This window comes from Mustela lutreola, chromosome 14 (genome assembly GCF_030435805.1).
Source record: "Mustela lutreola isolate mMusLut2 chromosome 14, mMusLut2.pri, whole genome shotgun sequence".
Lineage (NCBI taxonomy): Eukaryota > Metazoa > Chordata > Mammalia > Carnivora > Mustelidae > Mustela > Mustela lutreola.
The window spans coordinates 61,156,972-61,169,316 of NC_081303.1; the positions used below are offsets into that span (position 1 = coordinate 61,156,972).

Genomic DNA, 12,345 nt, shown 5'->3' on the forward strand with positions numbered 1-12,345 from the left:
GGAAGGGGCATAGAGGTGATGTTTTTGAAATTCTCAATGTTTTAATTCTTGACTCGGTTGTTACTTTTATGGGTATTAACTTCATGAAGATTCTTTAAGGAATATCTATGTCTTGTGCCCTTTCTATGTTAAAAAATATTTTAATAGGAACATTATTTACTATTACAGAAAATGATTGATTAAAATGTCATGAAGATAATAAACATATATGTAATTGATGATATAGACTCGATATGTATAAAGCCTTAACTGAGAAAGATGCAAATAAATCAATTATAGCTGGTGATTCCAACACACTCCTCTAAGAAACTCTAATTTCAGGCAGACTAAAACAAACAGTGATTAAATATTAAATAACATCAATAATGTGCTAAAACGAAGATTTCACCCACCATTCAAAGTATTCACATTCTTTTTGAGCATAAGTGAACTTCCTCAAAACTGGATCCTAACTTAGCCACAGAGCAAGCTTTATTAAATTCCATGTTTCAACTTCATGCAGACTATGTTCTCTGACAGTAACACAATATAATTAGGTATCAGTAGGAGCACATGTTTAAAACAAATATTTAAAGCCATACACCTGCAAATAGATACACATACATAGCATGCCAGGGGAAAGACTTTAATGGGAAAGAAAATCATTTAAAAAAATGTAGAATACTTAGGATTGAATGCTAGCAAAAATGCTGCATGTCAAATTTTGTGGAATACTACTAAAGAAAATCTGTAGCTTTGGATATGGCCATTAAAGAATTAAAAATTGAAAAGAAATTATCAAAGTATTTATGGTATATTAAGTTGTGGTTTATATTTCTTTACTCCTCTGTATGTCTACACCACTTGCCATGTAAATTTGAAGTTTCTTCCACAAATTGCACAGTGTATTGCTCTGTCCTTTGACTTTGGACCTGACTATATCATTTGCTTGGGCCAATAGGAGGGGAATAGACAAGAGAAAAGTAAGAGCTTGAAATATGCTGGTACCTTGGGGTTTGCTTTCTTGTGCCCTCTGCTGCCATCATGGTAAGAACATCTTCTGAAGTAGCTACTGGCCTTTCATTCCGGCCCCCAGAGTGGGACTGGACAGGCTGACCTGAGCCAGCCAGAACCACAGCCTGAAGTAGATCTCAGCCAAGCCCTATTTAGACACCCCAGCCAACTCCAAGAACTAAGTACCTATCTTATTCTACAGTGAGTTTTTGTGGTTATTACACAACAAAAACTCACTGATAGGAAACTCAGTACCTAGAAATAGAGTTGCTGCCCTAATGAAAACCTAAAATATATGGAAGTAGCTTTGGGACAAAGGCAGTGGGAAACTTCCAAAGAAAGCTGAAAGATGTTATTGAAGGCTGACCAATGGCTGTTCCTGTTATGTCCTGGCAACCCACTTATAAGAGTTTTCGCCTTCAGTAACTTGGAAGAAAGAAAGTGAGGCTAACAAGTGTATGGGTTTGGGAAAGATGGTTTATAGTCAGAACACCAACAGCTTGAGTTGACGGCTCTGAACTGCCAGTAATAAGGCACAATGGGAAAGAGATGGATCCAGAAATAAGCCAATCAGTCTGCCTTCTAAATTTAGAGGGGCTATAGATCATTTCCATTGAGAATTCAGGTCTAATTACAACTAATAAGGACATTCAGCAAATTCCCAAGTATAAGACCAATATGCAAAATGCAGTAGCATTCTTTTATTCAAAAACGAACAACTCACTAATATAACAGAAAATAAGTGGTATTTGGCAGTAGTTACAAATCTATAAAGTACCCAGATTTAACTTAAAAAAAGTCTTAAAATATAAGCCTTTATGTAGATAATTTTAAAAAATCTCTACTAAAGAAATAAAATATGAAAATGGAGAAAGATAATAGGTTCATTGAATTTGATTTACAGAAATGTTAATTATTTCCAATTTAATTTATACATTAAAAAAATCTAATAAGATATAGAGGGATCATTGTGAAAACCTAAAAAGCATTTTGAAATTTATGCGAATGAATGCAATTTTCCAAAAAACTCAGAATTTCAAAAATAAGACAGAGTATATGTGGGTGAGTGAAAGATGCATTCTCTCAGAAAGTAAGACAAATTATAAAATTATAGTAATAAAATAATAAAATATAGTATTAAAATATACCAATAAAATATAGTAATAGTCTAATAAAATAAACCATTGTGTCAATAACATATTGTCCAAAGAGCAGAATAAAAAAGAATCAAGAAATAGACTTTTATATAGTAGTTTGGTATAATATAGATGTGACATCACACATTGCTAGGGAACAAGGAAGTTGAGAAACAAAGTTTCCTATATCATATTAAAGATATCCAAATTGGATTATAAAAGACCTACATGTGAAATTTATACTATAGAAATAATTGCAAAATAATTAGAAACATATTTTTAACTCTGAAAGCATGAGAATGAAACTGATGAATATGACTTTATCAAAATTAATAATTTCTAGTGAACAAAGGTCAAAGTTACTAGACGGATGACCAACCAGAAGATATTTGCAAAACCTGAAACTGACAGAGGTTAATATCTAGAATATGCAAAGAACTCCAACAAATGAACAAGAAATGATAAGAACCCGACAGAAAAAAGAGTTTGCTCTTCATAAACAAGTTATAAATAGACAGTTCAGAGAAAAGAGAGCCTTATCTGGTATAAGAATAAGATGTTCAGAGAAGTTTCAGTCAAAATAATAATATATTAATTTTAGGATAATCAAATTAGTAAAAAAGTTAAGTGCAAATAGTATCATATGCTGCTGTAGGAAAATAAAACCCAAACAGACTGCTGCTGAGAGTTCAAACTGTACTAATTCTGTAGAATAATTTCTGTTGTGAAAATAAACATACAAATGGTCAATAACTCAATAACCCCCTCTAGGGCATATAACTTAGAAAAATAATTACATTGGTCCATAAGGAAAAACACCCCCAAGATGTTCATTGCATTATTGATTGTATTAAGGAATTGAAAGCAACCTTATCAGTCATCACAATGGAACAGATAAAATGTGATATGTGACTTCAGTGGTTTACTATGCAGCAAATTTTCTTCTGAAACATGGATAAGTCTTAAAAACCTGGTGCAGAGTAAAAAAAAAAAAATAATAAGAAACAGAACACAGCACAATTTCTGTATATAAAAATTCTTAGGCACACAAACCAACATTATGTATTTTCCAAAGATTCACAGTGAGATTTACGGTGGGGGAAAGGAATGAATTTGTTGCCAGGGTATGAGGAACCGTATTCCTTGATCAAAGCAATAGGATTAACCCAGTCTTGTGTCCCATATGTCCAAATAAGAAAAAAAAGATGTATTATCCACTATCCGATTTTGAGGAACAGTTAAATACAGAGCTAATGTTTTAAGATATTAATGCCAGGAGTTAGACAAATTGGATTCCAAAATTTAGTCAGACTGTGTACTAACTAGATGGTTTTTGGACAAGCCATTTAACTTCTTGGAGCCTCCTTTTCTTCATCAGTGAGTTGGAGATGTTAGTATTACTAACATCTATTACTAAAGCTGCTGGGAATATTTAATTTTATGTGTTCAAAGAACTCATATAGTGCCCAGCACATATGTATGTCCATGACTGCTTTCTAGACAGACCTGCAGTGTGCATAGGCACACAACACTGACTTTGTACTAATTAAGTGCTGCCCACTCAAGAGAGGCTCCCCAAAGCAGCAAGTATGTGTCTGGATCCAAAATACCTACATTTGCCCCTGCCCTAATGACTTCCGTCTCAATTAGATTATCCTGGAATCTTAGCCAGCCTCTTTCAAGGGAAGGGAAAAAAAAAATCTTCAGGATAATAAATATAAGATATTTTCTTATATTACCTAGATTCTAATAATAATCCCTTGAGAGTACATATATTCCCATTTACTGAAGTTGAATAAACTTTAGTAACGAGGTCCCATAGCTGTTTAGTGGCAGAGCTGGGATTTGAACCCACGTACAATGGACTCAAAGTCCACGCACAAAACTAGTAAGGCAAACTGCATCCTTTCATTGTTATCCCCAGTCTACTTCAGCACAACCAAATCTTATTAAACCACAACAGCAAGAAGTCATGTGGTATAGAATTCTTCCCATGTAAAAACATCATCATGTCCAAACATCATTTTACATCTTTTCTCGCCTGGAAATTATTCTCACCTTTATAGTTATTTCGGTGGAGGAAGGGATTTTTGCCATGCATACCCTTAGAAATATAGTCTACATATCTGTTTGGATTTGAAAGCATGGAGTTGACACTTTAAGGCTAGTCAATTTATTTAGGAAGGAAGAAGACCAAGGAAAACACAAGTCTAGTGGAGATTAACAAATCTCAGATTAATACAAAAGGATCTGCAGGGGTTGTTTTTTTTTTAAACCATGAATATTTAGTTTTTTTTCATTTGCAATGATATGAAAACACATATTTAAAAGGAAAAAAACCCCAACCCTTGTATTAGCTCTAGACCTTGTTTTAGAAACTGCTCTTCTGACGTTAGTTTTTTGTTCTGTTATTTTTTTAACAGCGGACGGCTCCTCACTTCCCAACAAAACTGTGAAATGCGACTGAGCATGGCGGATGGCATTGGAGTGTGAATGGTGTGATTTAATGCTCCTGCTAGTCTGGAATGTTTTCCTGTTAGGTCCTTAGTTACCCCTCCCACCAGCTTGTTTGCATCTCCCAAAACCAGCTCTTCAAAGTTCAGTCCCTCATGGAACACACGGGCCTCTGTGATTTTTCATGAAGGTAACAGGCATTTTGGGTAGGGTGAGGTCCCATGCTAAGGTGGCTGCATGGAACTTTCGTATTAACTGAGCTGCTCCGTTGCAGGATCCTTTGCCAAAGCTGCATTGGAGGGCCTTTGGCAAAAATGATCCCAGGAATTCTGTGTATTCTGGGACATTTAATTCTTTTTTAAAAATACTATTGGAAAAAGTATATATTATGCTCAAAGGGCATTTTAATTCATGCTTTGGGCTTCTGTGCTATTTTATACTATGTTGCTGTTTAAAAATATTTATACATACACACACACACACATTTGATTTATGAGCTTAAGTTTAAAACACTTCTTCCTTAGGGCAAAATTTCTTACAGCCAAAGTTCTGTGGCATGCTATGGCCATGCAGTCCTATATTGGGACATCTTCTCTTTTTTAAGATTGTACAACTGACAGCAGAGTCCATCATTAATCTGGCTGGCATCTGTAATGAAAAAGGGAGTTTTTTGGGTTTTGTTTTGTTTTTTGTTTGTTTTAGGATACGGACTTAGTCTGCAAATCTCTCAAGAGGCTGCCACGCTAATATTCCTGCAGCCATGGTGTCACCTATTGTAATTTTTCTGCTAATAAACAAATTTGAACTAGCCAGGAATCCTAAATTTTGAGACTAGTTGTTTATCTCAAATATACTCCAGAGAAATAGTAATGCAGTTCTGCTTTGAATTTAATTTAAACAGGAACAGGCAAAACAAATCTCTATGGAGGACATTTGACAATAATAAAATATTTCTCCCAGCGGGTGAGCTGGTAGCAATTGTATTGTTGCAATCCAAGCTCACGTTTCAGTCGGTCATTACCATCATAACAAGCCCTTGGACCAACTGGCATGGACATGCAACATTGAGCCCCTGATGGGCACATTATTTCAGACCTTTAACTTCATGGAGAACAAGACAAATACTCCTGGGAAAGGGGGATTATATTTTGAAATTCTTTTCTTTTCTGTTTTGTTTCATAATAAGATGAGGGGGGCATTCAATCTGCTGCTACTTGTTTCATTGTGGGGTTTTTTTTTTTTCCATCCTACCAAGGGGCCCAAGGAGCTAGACTTCCAGATTCGAAATGGCCCAAAACACTGACTGAAGCACTTTGATATCTACAGGACGGCGGAAATAGCCCCTCAGTACGTAAACCATCGCGGATGAAACAACAAATGGAAACAGATCTCTCTGCTTTTCCAGGCTAATCACAAATTAAATTTCACAGCCAGCAAAGTGTACCTAAAGTTTTTGCAGAGGCCCAAGAGTGAGACATCCTATCTCCATTCTCATTTCTACCTCTTACTTATTTAAATCTGCAACTTGGAAAATGTAGGGAAGAGAGGTCATTCTGAGAAATAAATTTTGTGTTTTTTGTTCCTGTTTTTTGTGGGTTATTTTTGTTTGTTTGTTTTTGTGTGTGTGTGTTTTGGTTTGTTTTTGTGAAGAAAAACAGGTAATTGAGCCACACCTAAATTCATTTTAAAGCACATGAAAAAGTCACATTTTAAAGCACCTGGAAGGTTTTTTTTAAAGGGGATCATGAGATATTCTGCACAAGCTTTTGAGCAGGTCTCTCTGCTTTCAGATGGGGCATAACCAGAAGGTGTGCCTTCGGAGTCAACGAACAGAACGTGTCCCCCACTTGACTGGGGAAGGATGGATGGGGAGAGAGAACCAGGCTTCTGGAGGTGGGGGGAGGGAAGGCGGGGCTGGGAGACGTGGTGCTCAGAACATTCCAGGTGCATTTTATTGGCCTTGTGATTCACTACAAGGCTGAATCCTTTTATCATGATGTAAAAAAATAGTCTAAAACTCTCACAAAAATTCAGAGCCAATGTATGAAAAGTTTTTAATTTTTTAGGATATTCCTGGCCTATTTGGGTAACATATAAAAACTTAAAGCATCATTTCTCACGTTGTCTTCACATTATAATCACCTGGAGAGGATACATATCTATTTTTAAGTAGGCTCCATGCCCAGCGGGGAGGCCAACACAGGGCTTGAACCCACAACCCTGAGCTCAATATCTGAGTGGAGCTCAAGTCGGATGCCCAACCGACTGAGCCACGCAGGAGCCCCAGGAAATGATTTTTTGAACTGTTCAAAAGCCCAGGCCACAACTAACCCCCGATCTTCTGTGGGTGGTATACAACCGTCAGGAACCATGAACCCTCAGGTGATTCTAATCTGTGGCCTAGTTTGGGAACCACTAGCTTAAAGCAAAACGTCCTTTATAAACATCAGGTGAAAATAAAAGCAATCCCTTGACACAAACACATAACCTATCCGTCGGGAGCTATTCCTTGTTTCTGTATCAAGAAATAAACATGTTAAAATGTCAAAATCCTGTTTTCATTTCCTTTACACCTGAGGCATCTCTAAGAAACACGTCAATACCGGCAAACTTACTGTGTCATAATTTGGAATTATAAAAACCAGCAAGAGAGATCTGGCATTTAAGTTCATAAAAGCGTTTGCACGTCACTTACGTATTTTTTTTAAACGAGGACCTCACTGGAAGACGACGGACAGGCCTTCTCCTGTGAGGGCTGCCCCCTGCATGTGTCGGCTCCGCCCGAGGACTTTGAAAACAGGGAAGGTAAAGCCCCTCGGATCCTACGCTGAGCTGCGGCCACTCGAAGGACAGGAAGTGATGCTGCGAGCTATAGGGCAGTTTGGTGATTTAGGCAATGTCACACCCCGAAATCAGATTGCTTTTAGTGGCCTCTGTGTCACCAGCTTCCGCTAGAGAAGCAGCCACCTCGGAGAGGTGAGAACCACGATGGGCAAACACAAGGACAGGACACTCTCAAGATTGGCCGAGAAGCCAGGAAAGCACCTATTAGCACCTCGGTGATGGTTCCAGGAGGGTCCGGTGGAAGCGCAGCTTGACCCGGAGCAACAAGGGCCGTGACCTCCCCGAGCGGGCAGAGCGAGGGCAGGCCATCTGCTGTCAGCAGCGCTGCTTAACCCTCGTGGATTCGAAGACAGCTCCCCCTGCTCACGCACACGGGTCTAGGAGCGCCGCTGCTGATTTCTCATTCAGGAAATCTGGCCGGCAACTCCGCAAAGCCTGCAGCTCCCTGACGAGCTCCGTGCAAGCCCATGATTTAATTGTGGATGGAGGGAAATAATAGGTATCTCTAGCAGGTTTTAATATGATCTTAAAATAGGGGGAAAGTTTTCTGTTATGACATTGACATCGAGGCGATGATTTTGAGTAATGCAGGATGATGTGGAGATGCTTTCAGATTAAATAAGAGCTATATAAAGGCTTGTCAGAATGAATTCTAATGTGCCACGAGACACTTTGCATACTCTTAAATATGCAAAATGTCTCTTGGCACCCCAGAATTCATTCTGACAAGCCTTTATATAGCTCTTATTTAAACTCCTACTTTATTTTTAGGGAATAGGTACACTCTTTGAATGGAAGCAACAAAGGGCACTGTTTATTGATTTGGTTCTCTCGTGGGGGGAACAAAAAGAAACACGATCCGAACGCGCAATCAAAAGTGGAAGCTTGTTTAATATTGCTCTACCATCATCCTGAAAGGCATAATAATTTGAGTTACACATCTGAACTGATTGGAGTTACAGAATCATATCTCCTTTTTGCATTTAACAATATATACAATATAAAATAAATACATTTACACAAATGGACATTTGCTGGAGCACACAGTATGGTACACATCACAAAAATATACAATTGATTGTTTACAGATGTGAAGCCCATCTACAGCTATAGACATGGTTTTATTATTATTATTATTCTTTTTACTACTGGCTATAATGCAACTCCTGGATTATGATAAGCAGTTTAAATTTTTTGTCCTTTTACGATCTTTGCACATAAGACTGCCATAAAATGTTTTCCTAGGCAGGTAAACAGAGACGCTTAAATAATTAAAATACAATCACCAACACCCATTTTCTCTTCTATAAGAAAAATAGCAGTTTTAAATATTTCATATCTTTTATGTTATCATTTAAATGCAAAATAGTGGAATAAATACAACAATCTGATCTGATTGAAACACAAGTGTAACTACAGGTAGTCACACAATCCTATTGCTTTAAATAAGAACAAACCTAAAAGAAGCAAAATAAAAATTTAAATCATATGGCAAAAACATACACTTTTATAACTTTCCAAAACTTCACATTAAGTAAATGGTCTTGCTTGAAACTTGAAAAAACTTACCTCGAGCAAGGTTTAAGATGAGCATTTTGCCCTAAAGCCCGTGCAGTTCTTTTAGATCTACGTTTTAAGTCGTGTTTCCTATGTGTGAGATTCGTGTACTCGGTAACGCCGAGAGTCACTTAAACTGAAAACTAAAATTTGTACTAGATTCTTTTCTCACATCTCCATCTCGTGTTTTCAGTTGGTTGGCTCTGAGTTCTGAAGCCCAAGTACTTTAATGTGATACAGTGAAAACAACGGATATATTGTTATATATTTTTTACTTATATATAGTGTGGTTGAATAGTAGCAACTTAAACCCTGCACAAACTTTCTGGAAAATAATCTTTTTAAATACTTACATATATAAATAATCTTATAGAATCAGCACCTTTTGTTCCCAGGAGTTGTATTTTCTGTTGTTATTTTTTTTTTTAAGGGATGTGCCAATTTCTGAACTCCTATCACAGCTATAAATTTCAAGTTATTGACCATCTGAATGAATTGCTAATGATGATTTATCTAGAATCACACTACAGCCACTTCTCTACTGAGAAACCACAATCTACGATATAGTCCCATATAGCTAATGATAGATACACAGTATTCCTAGCACGAGGCTGATGAAACATCAACCCAAGGTATTTTGTTTAAAGCACACAAAGTAGCAATAGTTTTGGAAACGTGTCCGCACCAAAAAGTTTTGCAACAACACAGAGCTAGTTAATAACAACATCTGAGAGATGATTGAGTGAAAGCCATATATACAGCATTTAAAAATTAGACTTATCTATATTCTTGAAATATTCAAAGTTTTATTTCTAAGCTATACATTGGTATTCTATAATAAACCATTAGAGAAATTATTCCTTGTTTTGAAAATATTATTATGATTTTGATGTGTTTCTGTTCATAATGAGTACTTGTTTGGAGTTTCAATCTCTTAATTATTATTAGGAAGAACCTTATTACTGGTAAGGAATAGAATATACTACTGTAGTCTCCTGAGGAATTGTACATCCAATATTGTCTCTAATTCTACCCTGTGTCTAAAAGCACACACCACAAGAATCCAAACATCACAAGAAGAACAAGACAACAGTCTTTGAATGCAACATAAAATTCAGAAAAGCACAGCAAACATGAAACATTGAAAAGCTGAACTACATCTCTTTTGTTTGTTAGGATTACAATTTTAATTACATCTGTGTACATAGAATAAGACTGTTCACATAGTACAGGGAGCAGCTACTAACACTGGTCCATTGGTATAGCATTTGATGGAGGTTACTGTTTATTGGTTATTCAGCGACTGTAGATTTCGGGGGCATCTAATTGATTTCTTCATTAGATTACACCTCTTAAGAGTCTGGAACCTGACTGACTTTCTTGCTGTGACAATACTGGTTGAAAAAGCACACATATTGGCTTAGCTCTTGGTAAAAACTGCAGATTAATTTAAACAAACAGTCCTAAATGAATCAACTCATAAAGATTACGTTTTAGAATTTGGTCAGGCGTCTGCTGTCTTTGATGGTTTTGGGTTTTGTTTTTTGTTTTTTTTTCCCCAAATTCTGGCATTTGCCTTATTGCCTCTTAAATGAATACTGGCTCACAGCTCCTTCCGAGACAAGGTCTGTAACTCTGCAAACAGGCAGTATCTCATTCCTAACCACCACGGCAGCTAGAAATCCTATGGCAACTGGACCTCCCAGGTAGAAAGGAGCACTCCTGATCATTCTACGGATCTGTACTCCATGTGCGGTGCTTTCTACACGTGACCACCGGAGTCACGGCAGGTGTAATCTAATCCTTTGTGTCAGTGAACATTTAGGGAAACTGGAGCTCATGTAAGAAACTGATGCTTGGGACCAGACTGGCACACAACATAAATTGCATCCGTGATAATATGCACCTTCCCTTCAACTATTGCTTGAGTAAGTTAAATTCCCATATTAATAAATGGCTGAAAAGTGGTAAAGCTGGTACAAAAAAATCTCCATTTGTAAGAAGAAACAAAACATTTTTAAAAATCTTCCTTCAGGATTCATTTGTCCTTCATTATTGTTCATAATTGTTCAAAGCCAGCACAAAATTGCAGTATTCTTATTTCTCTTTAGTATTGCATGAATGAATAAAGCTTAAACTATTCCCTGAAAAAGTTACATAGTAGCTAAACTAACAAATACCTGGAAGACTTGAAAAAACAATTAAGGAATCAAATGGCTGTAACTGATCTAGATGGAAAAGCAATGATAAGCAGCAGCCGATGCCACGTTGCTTAAGTTGTCTAATTAGAGGCTGCTCCCGTGAAACCTAATACTGCACTCAGTCAATGTGTCTGTGTTGCACTGTACTTTTAGGTACGATGGTTCTCTCTCTTTGATTCCTTAGTCATTGGGGACGTTATGGTTCACAACAAGCTCAATGGTATCCATATTATGGATCTCCATCCTTTGGCAGGGCTGGCTTTTATCTCTCTTCAGTTAGAGACCTCTTGTAAAAGTTCAGCAGCAGAAGGAAGGGAGGGAGAGGGGGAGGAAGGGAGAATGACAATTGCCTTACAACGACAGATGTTCTCAATTTAGGAGAGAAGGGCAGGACTGGGAAAGAGAAGGAGGTGACGAGGAGGAGGGGGCAAGACAGAAGGAAGGAAGGAAATGAAGGAGAAAGGGAACCGGGAATGAAGGAAGCTGAGAAATGACGGAGAGAACAAATAAGGGAGATTTAAGAAAAAAAAAAAAATTAGGAAGGAAGGAAGGAAGGAAGGAAGGAAGGGAAAAGGGCCAGAGAAACTCATCAGGAAGATGTGGAGGAATCTGAAAGCTGCTTCATAGTCTTGCTGCTACATGATCAGTGCAGTCCGTTGATTTTGGATGTTGGTAACTAAACTCTATGTTTCTTCGACATCACTCTGGGGTTGATTTTCCCTTTTTCGGCGTGCAGGACAGGAAGGCCCGGGGAGCTTTTAGTCAGACCTTGGCCTCTAGCATTTCCAAAAAAAGTTTGTGCATGGGGACTTTGCCTTCCAGTTTGATGTTGTAGAAGTGCTGCACGGCCTTGGTGGAGGTCTGCCTCAGCAGCGGCAGCGTCATCAGCATCTTGCCCGCCCGGCGCGGGTCTTCCATGTGCTGGCCGGCCTCGTAATCCTGCAGCGCCTCGTGTAAGACGTCCTGAAGTTTCTGGACGGCCTCCCCATCTTCTATGTGCATGGAGTCTGGGCGACAAAGCAGAACACGGAATCAGGTCACTAATAACCAAAACCGATTTGGAGGAAGTTAACATACTATACATGAATTTCCCGAGGCTCTAAGCTGTGATTTGCTCATTTCCAAAAATCTCTACTTTTTTTTTTTTTTTTTCTAAATTT

General features: G+C 37.7%; 1 protein-coding gene across 12 annotated transcripts in view; it reads right to left on the reverse strand.

Annotated features, from left to right (window-relative positions):
* Positions 1-8,298: 8,298 nt before the first annotated feature.
* Positions 8,299-12,345, reverse strand: part of ESRRG (estrogen related receptor gamma) — a 622,335-nt gene continuing 618,288 nt past the window's right edge. For all 12 annotated transcript variants that reach the window (XM_059145037.1, XM_059145033.1, XM_059145039.1 and 9 more), the window contains one exon: positions 8,299-12,192. In XM_059145037.1, the coding sequence (XP_059001020.1) occupies positions 11,948-12,192 (245 nt within the window). In that variant the 3' untranslated portion in view covers positions 8,299-11,947. The remainder of the gene's footprint in view (positions 12,193-12,345) is intronic.